The 20,130-nt window shown below is 38.4% G+C and overlaps 1 protein-coding gene across 1 annotated transcript in view; it reads right to left on the bottom strand.

Annotated features, from left to right (window-relative positions):
* The window catches only part of abca3b (ATP-binding cassette, sub-family A (ABC1), member 3b), a 110,097-nt gene extending 95,807 nt beyond the window's left edge, over positions 1 to 14,290 (bottom strand). Inside the window, exons 1-2 of the mRNA XM_061974175.2 lie at positions 14,040 to 14,290; positions 8,350 to 8,421 (exon numbers count right to left, since the gene is read on the bottom strand). Coding sequence (XP_061830159.1) covers positions 8,350 to 8,403 — 54 coding nt within the window. The 5' untranslated portion in view covers positions 8,404 to 8,421; positions 14,040 to 14,290. The remainder of the gene's footprint in view (positions 1 to 8,349; positions 8,422 to 14,039) is intronic.
* Positions 14,291 to 20,130: the final 5,840 nt, after the last annotated feature.

A 20,130-nucleotide genomic window follows, 5' to 3' on the forward strand; every position in this document is an offset into this window, starting at 1 on the left:
CAAAGTTGAAAAGCCAGCATCTGTGATGGTATGGGGGTGTATTAGTGCCCAAGACATGGGTAACTTACACATCTGTGAAAGCGCCATTAATGCTGAAAGGTACATATGTTGCCATCCAAGCAACATTACCATGGACGCCCCTGCTTATTTCAGCAAGACAATGCCAAGCCACGTGTTACATTAACGTGGCTTCATAGTAAAAGAGTGCGGGTACTAGACTGGCCTGCCTGTAGTCCAGACCTGTCTCCCATTGAAAATGTGTGGCGCATTATGAAGCCTAAAATACCACAATGGAGACCCCCGGACTGTTGAACAACTTAAGCTGTACATCAAGCAAGAATGGGAAAGAATTCCACCTGAGAAGCTTAACAAATGTGTCTCCTCAGTTCCCAAACTTTTACTGAGTGTTGTTAAAAGGAAAGGCCATGTAACACAGTGGTGAACATGCCCTTTCCCAACTACTTTGGCACGTGTTGCAGCCATGAAATTCTAAGTTAATTATTATTTGCAAAAAATAAATAAAGTTTATGAGTTTGAACATCAAATATCTTGTCTTTGTAGTGCATTCAATTGAATATGGGTTGAAAAGGATTTGCAAATCATTGTATTCCGTTTGTATTTACATCTAACACAATTTCCCAACTCATATGGAAACGGGGTTTGTACTTGTTCTTGATGGAGGTAAGAAAATGCAGATTAGAATTTCAAATAGTGCTGTCAAATGATATATTTTTAAATATATTAATCGCACTTTTAATTTGAGATAAGTCACAGGTTGTGACCTGCTTGAAAAATGTAAATTAACTTAAAAAAAAGAGCCCAATATTTGTCCTCAACTGCAATGTTATTGTAAGGAAGTCACGGACAAACATGTTTTGAATGTTTTACAGGAGTGCACTACATTTATTTGCTTACAACATGCCAAAAGTTGTATCTAAAATCCCATAATATTGTATTTTGAAGATCAATTTTCAGTCGCAGTCTCCTCACTCATCTTTGCACTGACGTATGCATCGACCTGATCGCTGACCTGCGTTGCCTTTCAGATAACTATCCACGGTTAAGGTAAAAGAGCATTTATGGTCAAATTAAGTCTGTGATTAATCTGTGTATAGACATGAATAATACAATATTTTTTTGTTATTAATCACATGAGTAACGTGTTATTTTTGACAGCCCTAAACTAAAAGGTAATGCAGCCTGGAGACACTATTAGGAAGAATAGTTTAACTTCTCACTTAATAGCAAGTGATTTTCAGCTGACTAAAGATTAAAAAAAGTATAAAATATTTTAAAAAGTGTAATTTCAAACATTCCAAGCAATTATATGTGTTGCAAGCATTGGCTCTTGTTTTGAAATGATGCTGATTAAAAAAGAGGCAATTCAGTGTACACATAATTGGATTCTTGTGACCAGTGCTTAGAACACACACTGCATTTCTAATTTGGTAATTTGATCAAATTTCAAGTCATTGCTTTTTTTGTCTCGACAGCTAATCTAATAACTTTTTGGCCCCATATAAACTCGCTCACTTTAAACGCTGCCCCGATGCATTTTAATGTATCAGAAAAAAACACTTATGCATGCACTACATACCATAGAAAGACAGTTTACATACACTCATCAAGGAAATTAATTAGGGCTGCAACGATTAATCCATTGATTCGATAATAAAAAGCTTTGAGTTATATTCTGGATTCATGAGTGTAGCTAATAAAAATATATCAAATCCTGGACCGCATGGAGTGTCTGGAACTTTGAATCTGCCAACAGTTTCCGCAAGCCTGCTGCAATAATGCACATAAGAGAGCGGTGGTGTGTGGGTGTCGTGATCTGTGTGGCGGCAAACATCTTAAAGGCCTACTGAAATGCGATTTTCTTATTTAAACGGGGATAGCAGGTCCATTCTATGTGTCATACTTGATCATTTCGCGATATTGCCATATTTTTGCTGAAAGGATTTAGTAGAGAACATCGACGATAAAGTTCGTAACTTTTGGTCGCTGATAAAAAAGCCTTGCCTGTACCGGAAGTAACAGACGAGTAGCGTGACGTCACAGGTTGTGGAGCTCCTCACATCTGCACATTGTTTACAATCATGGCCACCAGCAGCGAGAGCGATTCGGACCGAGAAAGCGATGATTTCCCCATTAATTTGAGCGAGGATGAAAGATTTGTGGATGAGGAAAGTGAGAGTGAAGGACTAGAGGGCAGTGGGAGCGATTCAGATGGGGAAGATGCTGTGAGAGGCGGGTGGGACCTGATATTCAGCTGGGAATGATTAAAACAGTAAATAAACACAAGACATATATATATATACTCTCTTAGCCACAACACAACCAGGCTTATATTTAATATGCCACAAATGAATCCCGCATAACAAACACCTCCCCCCTCCCGTCCATATAACCCGCCAATAAAACTCAAACACCTGCACAACACACTCAATCCCACAGCCCAAAGTACCGTTCACCTCCCCAAAGTTCATACAGCACATATATTTCCCCAAAGTCCCCAAAGTTACGTACGTGACATGCACATAGCGGCACGCACGTACGGGCAAGCAATCAAATGTTTGGAAGCCGCAGCTGCATGCGTACTCACGGTACCCTGTCTGCGTATCCAACTAAAAGTCCTCCTGGTAAGGGTCTCTGTTGTCCCAGTTCTCCACAGGCCAATGGTAAAGCTTGACTGTCATCTTTCGGGAATGTAAACAATGAAACACCGGCTGTGTTTGTGTTGCTGAAGTCGGCCGCAATACACCGCTTCCCACCTACAGATTTCTTCTTTGCTGTCTCCATTGTTCTTTCTAACAAATTGCAAAAGATTCACCAACACAGATGTCCAGAATACTGTGGAATTTTGCGATGAAAACAGACGACTTAATAGCTGGCCACCATGCTGTCCCAAAATGTCCTCCACAATCCGTGACGTCACGCGCTGACGTCATCATACCGAGACGTTTTCAGCAGGATATTTCGCGTGAAATTTAAAATTGCACTTCAGTAAGCTAACCCCGCCGTATTGGCATGTGTTGCAATGTTAAGATTTCATCATAGATATATAAACTATCAGACTGCGTGGTCGGTAGTAGTGGGTTTCAGTAGGCCTTTAAGAGTTGTTTTTGATTATTATTATTAATGCATGTCAGTACGTGGACTATGGCGGCGCAAATTACTGCGCGGATTGCTTTCCCACGATACAAAACAACTAGACTGGACTTGGCTTGAAGGTAAATACATCTTTTATTTTTACACTAACAAAAGAAACAAAAGGCGCACACAAGGCGGAAGTCCAAACTTGGCTAAGAGAACAAAACTAGCACTAGGGCAAAAACTATGGACGTGAAACAAATAAACACTTACTGTGACATGAGCAGAACAAAAACGTACGTGGCATGGCAAGAAGCATAAACGATGGAATAAGCAGGGCATCAAAATGACAGAGGTAAACAGAGTTAACCTTTCAAAATAAAACATGAAAACCAGACGAAAACCAGACAAGACTTCACCCAGGTGTGACAATGCACATATATATAAAAGTGCAGTTTTAATGTTGATGATGTGCATTTATTAAAAAAAAGATTAGTTTCTGTCAAGGAAAATTAGTTGTTTATTTCAAATATTTTCCCCAAAATACGCTTTGAGGCTATGAAGTGTGTTTTATCACATTACTCGATTATCCCACAAACTAATCGACGGATTACTAAAATAATTGATAGCTACAGAGCTACAATTATAGTACATTTTGGGCCCTTAATGATTTGTAAGAACTGTTTAATGATTTAAAATATTATTTGATAATTTGGAAAAACAAGAATTGGTTGCACAGGATTGAAGATATTTCGGATATACTGTAATTCAAACAGGATTAAAATTATACAAAGAAATTTGAATATATATAAAGTCACCTAAATCCTACAATAAATTGCGCTTTAGGTTCCAGAATGCCTTTTTACATCAAGAGACTGAGCTCTTAACTTCTCGTTATTGATCATCATTGACCACTGTATGTAGTTTCACAAAGGATTTGTTCCATGAAAGATGTTTTGAACATCAAATACTTAGTTTACAATATATATGCAACAATGTTTTCTTTGACTCAACCTTATTACAAGCTACAGAACAAGACAACCCAGAAATACCAGATCGGGTAACTGGTAAATCATGCAGAGTTGAAAGTCAAAACAAAGAAAGCAAATGTGATAATAAATGACTGGTGTTTTAAAATTATGGGATTAAACAGGCAAAGCGAATGTCTGTTGTGCAGCTAAAATCTGCATTGTTTTTCCTTCCCAGTCTCCGGGCAGCCACAAGGGAAAGCCGCGGAGATTTGATAAAGCTTGAATGGAGCGACAGCCTCACGAAAACACTCACACAAAGAGCAAGCACGCAGGTGCATATCGGAATATTTGCTGCATTGTGTAACCTTTACCTGATATTGGGAATTTATGCAAGTGCCATTTTGAAGTGGCAAGAAATGTGCCAATAGTCCGTGCTTGTGGGCGGCAGCCTGCACTGTGATTTATTAACTTGATATAGATATAGACATTTTAAAGGTGCAACATAAATAACAGGTGAGTCAATAGATTCCTTTATCTGCTTGTCTGTCTCAGCAATGCCACTTTGTTTTTTTCAAGATTATGGTATATGTGGTGTTCCTGGCAGAAATTGAAATGCATACAGTCGTGGTCAAAGGTTTACATACACTTGTAAAGAACATAATGTCATGGCTGTCTTGCGTTTCCAATCATTTCTACAACTCTTGTTTTTTTGTGATAGAGTGATTGAAGCACATGCTTGACATCACATGGACAAAGATAAGACCTTCTGGAGGAAAGTTCTGTGGTCAGATTAAACAAAAATTGAGCTGTTTGGTCACAATACCCAGCAATATGTTTGGAGGAGAAAAAGTGAGGCCTTCAATCCCAGGAACACCACACCCTACCGTCAAGCATGGTGGTGGTAGTATTATGCTCTGGGCCTGTTTTGCTGCCAATGGAACTGGTGCTTTACAGAGAGTAAATGGGACAATGAAAAAGGAGGATTACCTCCAAATTCTTCAGGACAACCTAAAATCATCAGCCCGGAGGTTGGGTCTTGGGCGCAGTTGGGTGTTCCAACAGGACAATGACCTCAAACTAGGGGTGTAACGGTACGTGTATTTATATTGAACCGTTTCGGTACGGGGATTCCGGTTCGGTTCGGAGGTGTACCGAACGAGTTTCCACACGGACATATTAAGTAGGGTAACGCACGTTGTGTAAACAATGCACACCGAGGCACAACACACGGCATGCTCGCACCTAACGGGCTACGATAGACTGACCATACGTCCTCTTTTCATCGGCCATGTCCTCTTTTGCGGAGCTGTCAGGGCGGAGTTTCTTAAATGCCTCAAATGCATTTTGAGTTAGGGTTGCGTGTATTTTCAATGTACGTTCAGGGTTAAGAAGGGGTTAAAAACAAAACAAATTGTGCGCGCAGCAGCATTCTTAAGGGAGGGGCAGAGACAGAGAGAGCGAGGGAGTTATGATAAACACGCATGCGTCGCCAGGCTCTGCTTTTTATCCACAGATTTATCAGATTTAATTTTTTATTATCTATAGCAGGGGTGTCAAAAGTGTGCCCCGGAGGCCATTTGCGGCCCACAGCTAATGTTTTAAAGGCCCACGGCACATTCTAAAAATACTATTAAAATAAACAAAAACATAACAAAAGTGAAATAAAAAAGCTTAAAGGTGAAATGTAATTTAGAAAAAGTTGCAATGTTGACTAATAAAACGAAGCTGTTTTTTTTCTTCTTTCAAACTGTCATTGCTCAAAACATAATATTGAATCAAAATCAATGTTATTATGAATTATTGACCTATTAAGGTTCCGATTACTTCACATCAAATATTCCACTAAGAAAAATATTTTTGGTGGAAGATTTTGCAAATTTGGTAAATAAATAACACCAAAATGTATATTTTGTTGTTTTCTTACTGTACCGAAAATGAACCGAACCGTGACCTCTAAACCGAGGTACGTACCGAACCGAAATTTTTGTGTACCGTTACACCCCTACCCCAAACACACGTCAAAAGTGGTCAAGGAATGGCTAAATCAGGCTAGAATTAAGGTTTTTGAATGGCCCTCCCAAAGTCCTGGCTTAAACGTGTGGACAATGCTGAAGAAACAAGTCCATGTCAGAAAACCAACAAATTTAGCTGAACTGCACCAATTTTGTCAAGACGAGTGGTCAAGAATTCAACCAGAAGCTTGCCAGAAGCTTGTGGATGGCTACCAAAAGCGCCTTTTTGCAGTGAAACTTGCCAAGGGACATGTAACCAAATATTAACATTGCTGTATGTATACTTTTGACCCAGCAGATTTGGTCACAATTTCAGTAGACCCATAATAAATTCATAAAAGAACCAAACTTCATGAATGTTTTTTGTGACCAACAAGTATGTGCTCCAATGACTCTATGACAAAAAAATAAGAGTTGTAGAAATTATTGGAAACTCAAGACAGCCATGACATTATGTTCTTTACAAGTGTATGTAAACTTTTTACCACGACTGCATATCAATGTTGTCGACTTCCACATCCAACCTCTTTGATTGCAGAAAAATGGCCACCCCTGTCATGTCGTTCTCCTCCTCTGTTCTTAGCAGCCCTAATATAAGGCCTGCATGTCATTTGGAGCCCAGTCACAATCACACCGGTTATGCGTTCGTTCTGCTCCAAATCATCATGCACATCATTTACCTTCCCTGTTTCTCTATTTTGTTGTTTAGCACCTTAAAGGGGAACATTATCACAATTTCAGAATGGTTAAAACCATTAAAAATCAGTTCCCAGTGGCTTATTATATTTTTTGAAGTTTTTTTCAAAATTTTACCCATCACGCAGTATCCCTAGAAAAAGCTTCAAAGTGCCTGATTTTAACCATCGTTATATACACCCGTCCATTTTGCTGTGACGTCACATAGTGAAGCCAACACAAACAAACATGGCGGAAAGAACTGCAAGCTATAGCGACATTAGCTCGGATTCAGACTCGGATTTCAGCGGCTTAAGCGATTCAACAGATTACGAATGTATTGAAACGGATGGTTGTAGTGTGGAGGCAGGTAGCGAAAACGAAATTGAAGAAGAAACTGAAGCTATTGAGCCATATCGGTTTGAACCGTATGCAAGCGAAACCGACGAAAACGACACGACAGCCAGCGACACGGGAGAAAGCGAGGACGAATTTGGCGATCGCCTTCTAACCAACGATTGGTATGTGTTTGTTTGGCATTAAAGGAAACTAACAACTATGAACTAGGTTTACAGCATATGAAATACATTTGGCAACAACATGCACTTTGAGAGTGCAGACAGCCCAATTTTCATCAATTAATATATTCTGTAGACATACCCTCATCCGCGCTCTTTTCCTGAAAGCTGATATGTCCAGTTTTGGAGTTGATGTCAGCAGGCCAGGGAAGCTAGGGTCGATATTCTTCTCTTGATCATCTTCGGTGGCATAAGGGACGGTAGAAGCGGTGTGAGCCAAGACATCCAGGGGGTTTAGCTCACTCGTCTGCGGGAACAAACTGCCGCCATTGTTTGCCGTGCTACCGAGGTCCTTTGTCCCTGAATTGCTCACACACTCCGGCAGATTCAATGGGGGTCTGGCGGCAGATTTCTTTGACTTTATCGTTGGAAATGCATCTGCTTTGAGTGTCGCAGGATATCCACACATTCTTGCCATCTCTGTCGTAGCATAGCTTTCGTCGGTAAAGTGTGCGGAACAAACGTCCAATTTCTTGCCACTTTCGCATCTTTGGGCCACTGGTGCAACTTGAATCCGTCCCTGTTCGTGTTGTTACACCCTCCGACAACACACCGACGAGGCATGATGTCTCCAAGGTACGGAAAACAGTCGAAAAAACGGAAAATAACAGAGCTGATTTGACTCTGTGTCTGAGAAAATGGCGGATTGCTTCCCGATGTGACGTCACAACGTGACGTCATCGCTCCGAGAGCGAATATTAGAAAGATGTTTAATTCGCCAAAATTCACCCATTTAGAGTTCGGAAATCGGTTAAAAAAATATATGGTCTTTTTTCTGCAACATCAAGGTATATATTGACGCTTACATAGGTCTGGTGATAATGTTCCCCTTTAATGACACAGGTCTAGAAAAAACCTATTATACACCAATATTTGCATATACTGCAGGTAGACTGGGTACAAGTAGAATAAACCAGTTCCTGGCTGACAAAACAATAACAATGGAATGCACTGTTGAAACAGCTACAGTACATGAGACAATTGCACAGTTGGAAAGAATGTCACCTTTCTCCAACTTACCTGGTGAAGATAATTCTTCCACACCAAGAGCCCAAACTGCCGCATGATAGCCATCTTGAAGCATGCACCGCTCTAGAAAAAAAAGAGCAATATTTGAGTTGCAAGTTCAATCGTACATGCATTACCCATTTTCTATACAACTACTCTTGAACGCATCATAACTATCCCCTCAATTCCCCCCAAAATGGATTAACTCGCTGGAATAAAAAAGACAATACAACATACATCCATAAACGTGGATGCATATGAAAAAGTTCAATATATTTATATGTACAGTAATCTATTTATTTATATATGCACCTTATTGCTTTTTTATCCTGCACTACCAGGAGCTAATGCAACGAAATGTCGTTCTTATCTGTACTGTAAAGTTCAAATTAGAATGACAATAAAAAGGAAATCTAAAGTCTTATTAAGGCAGGTGAGCTGGAGCTTATCTCAACTGACTTTTTGGGAAAAGAAAAAAAGTAGGTGCACTCTGGACTCGTCACCAGCCAATCACAGAGCACATTTAGACAAACAACACATTATTCACATTTACACATACAGACAACAGGCAAACACACACTTTGGATAACCAAAAAAGATGCTTGAAACATCATATAATATCCAAGTGTGGAACATATGTGTTTGCATGTGTCAAAATTGAAAGAACAAATACATTTACTGTTTTTTCCAGCCTTTCGAATGCCACATAAATGACGTGGTGGACCACATAGAATGATTTGGGGGGCCACATTAAAAAGATGTTGCCTACAGCGTAAAATTATGTGGCATTCAACACAGAATTGTGTGGGGTGCCACATTAAAATTATGGGACAGGCCACGATAAAATGAAGTGGCGGTCCACAATAAAATTATGTGGTGGACCACATTAGAATGATCTGGCCGGAGATAACTTGTACCCCACTTCTCAAAACCCAGACATTTATATAAAGAGGCTCTCTCTACAGGCAGAACTAGATGTCCTTCCGACAAAATGTTCTAATGAACAAATACTTCGTTCATGTTAATTTTCATATTCAATGTTAAAAAAAAAAAAAAAAGAATGATGTGTCGGGTTACATTAAAATGTTGTGGTCTTCAACGACTCATATTTTGGGGATGTGTAGGATGCCGTCGTAGTATATACATCCAATAATAATACATCCAAAAAAGGGCTGCAACGATTACCGTATTTTTCGGAGTATAAGTCGCTCCGGAGTATAAGTCGCACCGGCCGAAAATGCATAATAAAGAAGGAAAAAAACATATACTGTATAAGTCGCACTTATATATTGGCATTTCTAAGGGTAATGGAAACGCAGCTACAGTTACTTTGTTGAGTAACTAATTGCTCTTACAATGAGGTAACTGACTTACTAACTCCATTACTTTTTAGGAGAAGTAATTTGTAACTGTAACTACCGTATTTTTCGGAGTATAAGTCGCTCCGGAGTATAAGTCGCACCGGCCGAAAATGCATAATAAAGAAAGAAAAAAACATAAAGTATATAAGTCGCACTGGAGTAAAAGTCGCATTTTTGGGGGAAATTTATTTGATAAAACCCAACACCAAGAATAGACATTTGAAAGGCAATATAAAATAAATAAAGAATAGTGAACAACAGGCTGAATAAGTGTACGTTATATGAGGCATAAATAACCAACTGAGAACGTGCCTGGTATGTTAACGTAACATATTATGGTAAGAGTCATTCAAATAACTATAACATATAGAACATGCTATACGTTTACCAAACAATCTGTCACTCCTAATCACTAAATCCCATGAAATCTTATACGTCTAGTCTCTTACGTGAATGAGCTAAATAATATTATTTGATATTGTACGGTAATGTGTTAATAATTTCACACATAAGTCGCTCCTGAGTATAAGTCGCACCCCCGGCCAAACTATGAAAAAAACTGCGACTTATAGTCCGAAAAATACGGTATATAAAGAGGCTCTCTCTACAGGAAGAACTAGATTAGATGTCCTTGCGACAAAATGTGCTAATGAACAAATACTTCGTTCATGTTCAATGTAAAAAAAAAAAAAAGAATGATGTGTCTGGTCACATTAAAATGATGTGGTCTCCTACTAGTCATATTTTGCGGATGTGTAGGATGCCATCATAGTATATACATCCAATAATAATACATCCAAAAAGGCACTGCAACAATTATTCGATTAGGTCAGGGGTCGGCAACCCAAAACGTTGAAAGAGCCATATTGGACCAAAAATACAAAAAACGAATCTATCTGGAGCCGCAAAAAACTAAAAGCCTGTATATAAGTTTTATAATTAAGGCAACACATGACATAAGTGTCTATATTAGCTATAATAGCCTACTATCAAAATGACTATGTGTCGCAGGGTGAAGCAAATATTTGTTGACAGAAATGTTGAAATTTTATATTTATTCTACACATTTTTACATTAGAAACCATTAGTAAATCAGAGGCTACTTAGAAGGTGAGATAACTCCTGGAAATTACTGGCTTTTAATGGCCAAAGGTATAGATATGTGTGTCCAAGTTAAGGCTGTCTTCTTTTAATAGATTTACTACAATCTTTGGCAAGCTAGGTAATGTTTGCTGTGGTCTGGAACAACATGGCACACAAACAACTATCTGAAATGCAGCCAATATTATATACAGATAATGTGTCATGAGACATGCAAATATAAATTACCGGTATATACAAAGAGGATAAAAGTAAAGGATATTGAATGAGCTCAAATATACCTACAAATGGGGAATAATGATGCAATGTGTACATACAGCGAGCCCAAATAGCGTGTTAGCATTGATGAGCTTGTGCATTCACGCACAGCATGAAACTTTTGGTGGACAAAATGAGACAAAGAAAGAGTGGAAGATTTTACATGTAAACAAACTGTTGCGCCACAGTCCACACTATGGTGAGTTCAAGAACCGTCGAAATTAGTAGGACAAAACGATGTTCACCAAATTTTCTCATCTGTGAAGCATACACACAAACATATTAAACAGTGAGCTTTCTAACAATAGGGAAGGTTTGTGTCATGTTTGTCCTCAAACAAAAACATACTAAAACAAAAAAATGATTTTCCCCCAATCTTTTTCCATCTTTAATTCTTTTTTAAAAATGCTCCAGGGAGCCACTAGGGTGGCACTAAAGAGCCACATGCGGCTCAAGAGCCGCGGGTTGCTGACCCCCGGATTAGGTCTTTATAAAAAAGCTTAGCTTTTTATAGTCTTGCTTTGATTAATCCTTTAAGGCAGGGGTCCCCAAACCAGGGCCCCCGGGCCAGATCCGGCCCACCAGCATCCAAAATCCGGCCCGCAAGAAGTCCCAAGAAAAAAAAAATATATATATATACCGTATTTTTCGGACTATAAGTCGCAGTTTTTTTTCATAGTGCGACTTATATATGTTTTTTCCCTTCGTTTTTATGCATTTTCGGCAGGTGCGACTTATACTCCGAAAAATACGGTATATATATTTTTTTTTTATTATTTTTTTTTTTAATCTGTCATTTCTAATCCATGTACTACCGCTTGTTACTCTCGGTGTCTCCTAGCAGTTCAGGCAAATCATATTGTCTAAAAATGCATTTTCCCATCGATAACGTCACATCCTCGTGCTCGGAATATATATATATATATATATATATATATATATATATATATATATATATATATATATATATATATATATATATATATATAGTCAAGCTTTCTGTGGTGTATCCGCTATAAAGTGCTCAATACCAGGTTTCCCTGTTCTTCAGGGGATTTTATTATATTACATATATATAATATACGTTAGGTCAGGAAAAAACACAGAGGCTATTTCATCCCTACAAGCCTACAAGGGAAACCTGCTCTTCAGGGGATTTTATTATATCATATTATATATATAATATAATATAATAATACAATCTAATATAATATAATAATATAATCTTCAGGGGATTTTATTATATATATGATGTAATATATAGGCTTGTAGGGATGAAATAGCTACTGTGTTTTTTCTTGACCTAACGTGTATACAGTATATATAGGTATCCATCCATTTTTTCTACCGCTTGTCCCTTTCAGATATACCGTATTTTTCGGACTATAAGTCGCAGTTTTTTTCATAGTTTGGCCGGGCTCCAGTGCGACTTATATATGTTTTTTTCTTTCTTTATTGTGCATTTTCGGCAGGTGCGACTTATACTCCGAAAAATACGGTGTATATATATATATATATATATATACAAAGCCCGGCCCCCGGCCAGATTTTTTTTAACCTAATGCGGCCCACGAGTCAAAAAGTTTGGGGACCCCTGCTTTAAGGAGTGCAATTACTAAAAAGTGATCAAATCTGGACCGTATGGAGTGACCAAAAGTTTAAATAGGCAGACATAGTGCAATAGAGTGCACATGAGAGCGGTGGCGCGTGGGTGCTGTGATCTATTTCATTTATTGTTATTGCACACATGCTAAAAGTGCATTTTAAATGTTGATTATGTGCACTTATTAGAAAAAAGAATGACGGTTATGGCAGGCAGAAACATATTTGTTTATTCGAACTATTTTCCCTAACATACGCATAGACTAATCCACTCGGTTACTAATATAATCGAGAGCAGCAGTCGTGCATCAAACATATACGGTGTTTAAAACAGTCAGTTTCTACTAGTGTCAGTCAAGTTCTTGAGTTATATTACACAAAAACAAAAGAAGGCAAAAATGGGAAGTGAAAGTAGGGGAATATGACATAAGACAGTAAAACAGTAAAAAGTGTAGGACAAGAATCACAAGAGGAAGCAAAGCAAAAAAAATAAGTTTCTGCAAATTCAGAATCCTACTCAGTATTTCAATTACATTAAAAAAATAAAATATATTATTGCGTAGGTATATATATATACACCACACTATTATTTTCAGTTTACCTATCTTATTTTGCACACCTGTTGGTCTTTTTCTAAAGAGTTGAGTTGAGTTTGAGTTTATTTGGAACATGCATGCATACAACATGATTTCCAGTTTCTCTATTCAACATGTTCGAAAAGGAGTAGGAAGAAGCAGAGCTTATTTAATTCTACCCCTTTTCCTTTACATAGCAGTTGCTAACACTTTTGTTCACTTCCTGTTCTCAATTTATTCACTATATACTCCATAAGTAATAATAAAAATAGATAAAGAAATAATAATTGGTGAAGTAAGTTATATTTAATATGGTGAGATGAGTTAGATTATCTTTGAAAATTAATAAATTCAGAATGTTTATCATGGTTTTTCTTTGTACTTTGTAAACACAGTTTCTTGAAGTGGATCATATAAGTGCATTGTTTGATTTCTTTGCTTAATCCATTCTATAATTTAATTCCACATACTGATATACTGAAGGTCTTAAGTGTTGTACGTGCGTACAAATGTTTTAAATGACATTTAAGATAATTCTGGAAAAACAAAAAAAAACGCTCAAGTCGTTTCCTTGTTGCCTCTAGGCCCGCCTTAAGTCATCTATGATTGGTCCAAAAGGCTTTTTCGTCCTTTTGATTGGACAACGAATCTGCTCGTCAGGCTTCCTGGTGGTGAATGTTAACGATGGAGCTGAGGGTCATCGCTATTAAATCCACTAACATGTATTCTCTTTTCTTTAAAAAAACAAAACACATCCCCTACATTAATCGAGCGGTGTGTTAAAATATCAGAACGGGTAATTTACCACAAAACTTCGCAAGCGGAGGTCCTTTTCCTCTTTGTCGCGGTAACAGCTCGTCCTCTTCGGCTTTAATGCGATAGCAACAAAAGCATCGCTGCGGTCTTCTTCAATATGGAGAGGGTCCGGTTAGCGTGAGCGAAGCGACATAAACATCCACCACATCGTCCGGGGCTCGCCCTCCAGCTGCTGGCCGCCTCCGAGCGAGGCAATGACGGCGCACTGGCTAGCAATTCATCGGGAAAACGACACGGAACAGTCAACAAAGCACGTCACGTGTCACGTGACCTCCACTGATAATACATACGTTCGCGTCCTCCAGTAGGATATGTAACTTGGAAAATAAAAATAAAAAAAACTCCCAAAGAATATTTAATTTGTAATTAAAATTAAAACCAGGTTTGTCCCAACTTTTTCTTCTAATAATTAAAAAAAACGTTTTTTTTTTTTGTTTGTTTGTTTCAACATTAGTTGTTTTTTTCCTATTGCCTTTTTTCTCTATGTATGTTATATGTTTAGGAATAAAGATTAAAGATAATGCTTTTCAAAGATCTTTATTGTCACATGTGCAATGTGTCTTCTGCATGTAACCATCCTTTAGTAGGGATGTCCGATAATGGCAATATTCCGATATTGTCCAACTTTTTAATTACCGATACCGATATCAACCGATACCGATATATACAGTCGTGGCATTAACACATTATTATGCCTAATTTGGACAACCAGGTATGGTGAAGATAAGGTATTTTAAAAAAAAAATCATAAAATAAAATAAGATAAATACATTTAAAACATTTTCTTGAATAAAAAAGAAAGTAAAACAATATACAAACAGTTACACAGAAACTAGTAATTAATGAAAATGAGTCAAATTAACTGTTAAAGGTTAGTACTATTAGTGGACCAGCAGCACGCACAATCATGTGTGCTTACGGACTGTATCCCTTGCAGACTGTATTGATATATATTGATATATAATGTAGGAACCAGAATATTAATAACAGAAAGAAACAACCCTTTTGTGTGAATGAGTGTGAATGGGGGAGGGAGGTTTTTTGGGTTGGTGCACTAATTGTAAGTGTATCTGGTGTTTTTTATGTTGATTTAATAAATTAATAAATAAAAAATGAAAAATAAAAATAAAAAAAACCCGATACCGATAATTGCCGATATTACGCATTTATCGGCCGATATTATCGGCAGGCCGATATTATCGGACATCTCTACTCTTTAGTACAGGATCTAGGCCAGATTAAGGAAAAATCTATTCCCAAGTGAGCCGGACTGGTAAAATCATGTCAGGGGAGGCAGGTGAGGCGGCGCCTCACGTGCCATCATGGAAAGAAAAAAAATGTAAAAAGAAAAAAAAAAAATTACATTGTTTTATGTATCCAGTGATTATACTATAAAGTTATTTTCCATTTAACTTCACCAGTTTTAGATTATTTTTATTCAAAATCACTGAATTTTCACATTTACTGAGAAGAGACTTGCGGCGAGTCACCAGCCAGTTGAGCCTCGCCATAGATTGCGCAATGACTCGGCTAACTGCTGGCCTGCTGTGCAGTGAGACCGTATTGCTATATGAATTATATTATATATTTATAATTGGTTTACTTAGCTGAGGTATATAATGTACAGTGTATTTTGTCAACAACTGTATGTGTGTAAAGTATTTCTTGTGCTGAGCAATCATAAAACGGTTGCAAAGACGCACTGGGTGAGGCACGCAGTAATCCCACCTCCTGGTGGTAGAGGGCGCTAGTGATCCCAGGGATCATTCTCATGATAACTTAAAAATAAAGACAACTTTAGATTGTTTTCTTTGTTTAAAAACAAGACAAGCACAATATGAAAACATACAAATCTTTATTTTATTTTATTTTATTTTATTTTTTTACACTTAGACGTTGCTGTTCATAGTAGTCTATCTTCAATTGTCGTGATTTATCATTTCTGAATAAATGATGTGATAATAATAATAATAATAATACATTTTATTTGGTATAGCGCTTTTCAGAGTACTCAAAGATGCTTTACAGGATACAAAATTAAAATATAAAACAGTTCAAAGTAATAACATAAAATCCAAGGAATATAAAAGCAGTACATTGTAAAATACATAATAATAATACAGGACATTTACAAGACAGGACATTACAAGGCACAGAACACTAATCACTGGTTAAAAGCAGATCTGAAGAGGTGTGTTAATATAATTATATTATTTATTAATTATAATGTTTATCAGTCAAATAGGTGTGAGTTTTAAAATGATCTCATTGGTGTAAAATTGTAATCTATCAGAAGATGTAATAAATAGCAATAACAAAATCAAATTACATGATGATATTGATGCCCCGCGACCCCAAAAAGGGACAAGCGGTAGAAAATGGATGGATGGATTAATGTAATTTACTCATTTTCCTCAACTGATGTACTAACATCATGTGGTTTATTCTGTACATATGTAGCATCATCTACAACAAAACCTGTGAATTTGGACTCATTTCATGAATCACACATGAAGTTAGAAGGGCATACATGTTTCAGCATATTTATGTGCGCCCAGATAATGTGTCCCCAGTCCTCTATCTTAACCGGGCACATAGCTCCGCCCCCTCTGAAGTCATGGGGATACAAAGAATTGCTATTGCGACATCCAGTGGACATATTTAGAAGAGCAGTTTCTTTCATTTAAAAATTTCAGCTAATTTTTATACTTACCAAAATCATCTCGCGGCCCGGATAAAACCCGTTCGTTTGACACCCCCTGCCTTAGAGCCACATTAGTGCCATCCTGGAGCATTTTAAAAAAAGGATTGAAAATGGAAAAAGATGGGGGAATTTTTTTTTGTTTGTTTTAGTATGTTTTTTGTTTGAGGACAAACATGACACAAACCTTCCCAATTGTTAGAAAGCCCACTTTTTGATATGATTGTGTGTATACTTCACTAATGAGAGTATTTGGTGAACATCGATTTGTCCTACTAATTTCAGCCGTTCTTGAACTCACCATAGTGTGGACTGTGACGCAACAGTTTGTTTACACGTAAAATCTTCCACTCCTTCTTTGTCTCATTTTGTCCACCAAACGTTTTATGCTGTGCGTGAATGCACAAGGGTGCGTTTTATTGATGTTATTGACTTGTTGGAGTGCTATTCAGGCATATTTGGTCAGTGCATGACTGCAAGCGGCCCTGCGATGAGGTGGCGACTTGTCCAGGGTGTACCCTGCCTTCCGCCCGATTGTAGCTGAGATAGGCTCCAGCGCCCCCCGCGACCCCAAAGGGAATAAGCGGTAGAAAATGGATGGATGGATGGATGACTGCAAGCTAATAAATGCTAACATGCTATTTAGGCTAGCTCAGGGGTCGGCAACCCAAAATGTTGAAAGAGCCATATTGGACCAAAAATACAAAAACAAATCTGTCTGGAGCCGCAAAAAATTAAAAGCCATATTACATACAGACAGTGTGTCATGAGATATAAATTGAATTAAGAGGACTTAAAGGAAACTAAATGACCTCAAATATAGCTACAAATGAGGCATAATGATGCAATATGTACATATAGCTAGCCTAAATAGCATGTTAGCATCGATTAGTTTGCAGTGACCAAATATGTCCGATTAGCACTCCCCACAAGTCAATAACATCAACTAAACTCACCTTTGTGCATTCATGCACAACCTTAAAAGTTTGGTGGACAAAATGAGACAGAAAAAGAAGTGGCATAAAACACGTCCTAGAACGTCGGAGAAAGTTATACATGTAAACAAACTAAGGTGAGTTCAAGGACCGCCAAAATTAGTAGGACAAAACGGCGCTCGCCAAATACTCGAACCAGTGAAGCTGACAGTGTGCTTTATAACAATTAGGGAGCTTTGTGTCATGTTTGTCCTCCTACAGAAACCATATTAAAACAAAAAATATTTTTTTTTCCACTCATCTTTTTCCATTTTTCATAAATTTTTTAAAAAGCTCCAGAGAGCCACTAGGGCGGCGCTAAAGAGCCGCGGGTTGCCGACCCCTGGGCTAGCTGTATGTACATATTGCATCATTATGCCACATTTGAAGGTATATTTGAGCTCATTTAATATCCTTTACGTTTGTCCTCTTTATATATAATTTAGTTTTGCATGTCTCATGACACATTATCTGTATGTAATATTGGCTGCATTTCAGATAGTTGTTTGTGTGTCATCCATAGCATGCAGCTGGTACAAAATGCAGCTGCCAGGCTGGTGACAGGCGCAAAAATGAGGGAACACATTTCTCCCATCCTCTCCTACCCTTCACTGGCTCCCAGTGAAGCGCAGAGTGAAATTTAAGATCGTCACGTATGTCTTCAAAGTGCTCAATGGTCTCGCCCCAGCTTACATTAAAGATCTCCTGGACCAACCCACCAGCTCCAGGCTTGGTCGTTGCCTTAGATCGGACAACCAGATGACCCTGAAGGTCCCACGGTCAAACCTAGTGACAAGCACAGCTTAAAGGGGAACATTATCACCAGACCTATGTAAGCGTCAATATGTACCTTGATGTTGCAGAAAAAAGACCATATATTTTTTTAACCGGTTTCCGAACTCTAAATGGGTGAATTTTGGCGAATTAAACGCCTTTCTATTATTCGCTCTCGGAGCGATGACGTCACGTTGTGACGTCACATCGGGAAGCAATCCGCCATTTTCTCAAACACCGAGTCAAATTAGCTCTGTTATTTTCCGACTGTTTTCCGTACCTTGGAGACATCATGCCTCGTCGGTGTGTTGTCGCCGGAGGGTGTAACAACACGAACAGGGACGGATTCAAGTTGCACCAGTGGCCCAAAGATGCGAAAGTGGCAAGAAATTGGACGTTTGTTCCGCACACTCTACCGACGAAAGCTATGCTACGACAGAGATGGCAAGAATGTGTGGATATCCTGCGACACTCAAAGCAGATGCATTTCCAACGATAAAGTCAAAGAAATCTGCCGCCAGACCCCCATTGAATCTGCCGGAGTGTGTGAGCAATTCAGGGACAAAGGACCTCGGTAGCACGGCAAGTAATGGCGGCAGTTTGTTCCCGTAGACGAGCGAGCTAAACCCCCTGGATGTCTTGGCTCACACCGTCCCTTATGCCACCGAAGATGATCAAGAGAAGAATATCGACCCTAGCTTCCCTGGCCTGCTGACATCAACTCCAAAACTGGACAGATCAGCTTTCAGGAGAGCGGATGAGGGTATGTCTACAGAATATATTAATTGATGAAAATTGGGCTGTCTGCACTCTCAAAGTGCATGTTGTTGCCAAATGTATTTCATATGCTATAAACCTAGTTCATAGTTGTTAGTTTCCTTTAATGCCAAACAAACACATACCAATCGTTTGTTAGAAGACGATCGCCAAATTCGTCCTTGCTTTCTCCCGTGTCGCTGGCTGTCGTGTCGTTTTCGTCGGTTTCGCTTGCATACGGTTCAAACCGATATGGCTCAATAGCTTCAGTTTCTTCTTCAATTTCGTTTTCGCTACCTGCCTCCACACTACAACCATCCGTTTCAATACATTCGTAATCTGTTGAATCGCTTAAGCCGCTGAAATCCGAGTCTGAATCCGAGCTAATGTCGCTAGAGCTTGCTGTTCTAAGCGCCATGTTTGTTTGTGTTGGCATCACTATGTGACGTCACAGGAAAATGGACGGGTGTATATAACGATGGTTAAAATCAGGCACTTTGAAGCTTTTTTTAGGGATATTGCGTGATGAGTAAAATTTTGAAAAAAAACTTCGAAAAATAAAATAAACCACTGGGAACTGATTTTTAATGGTTTTAACCATTCTGAAATTGTGATAATGTTCCCCTTTAAAACTCACCTCTTTACCGCAGATGACTTTTGATTTATGTGTTCATTGTGAGTCTTAAATGTTTAGTTTAGGTTCCTTTGTGTGTCTCAGTCTCTGTTTCTCTTGTTTTGTTTCTCCACTCGGGCTGATGTAGGGGGGGGGGTGGGGGGCGCATAATAAATGAAAATAACATAACATAACATAACATGTTGTTCCAGACCACAGCAAACATTACATAGATTGCCAAAGATTGTAATAAATCTATTAA

Source organism: Nerophis lumbriciformis, linkage group LG22 (assembly GCF_033978685.3).
Source record: "Nerophis lumbriciformis linkage group LG22, RoL_Nlum_v2.1, whole genome shotgun sequence".
Taxonomy (NCBI): Eukaryota; Metazoa; Chordata; class Actinopteri; order Syngnathiformes; family Syngnathidae; genus Nerophis; species Nerophis lumbriciformis.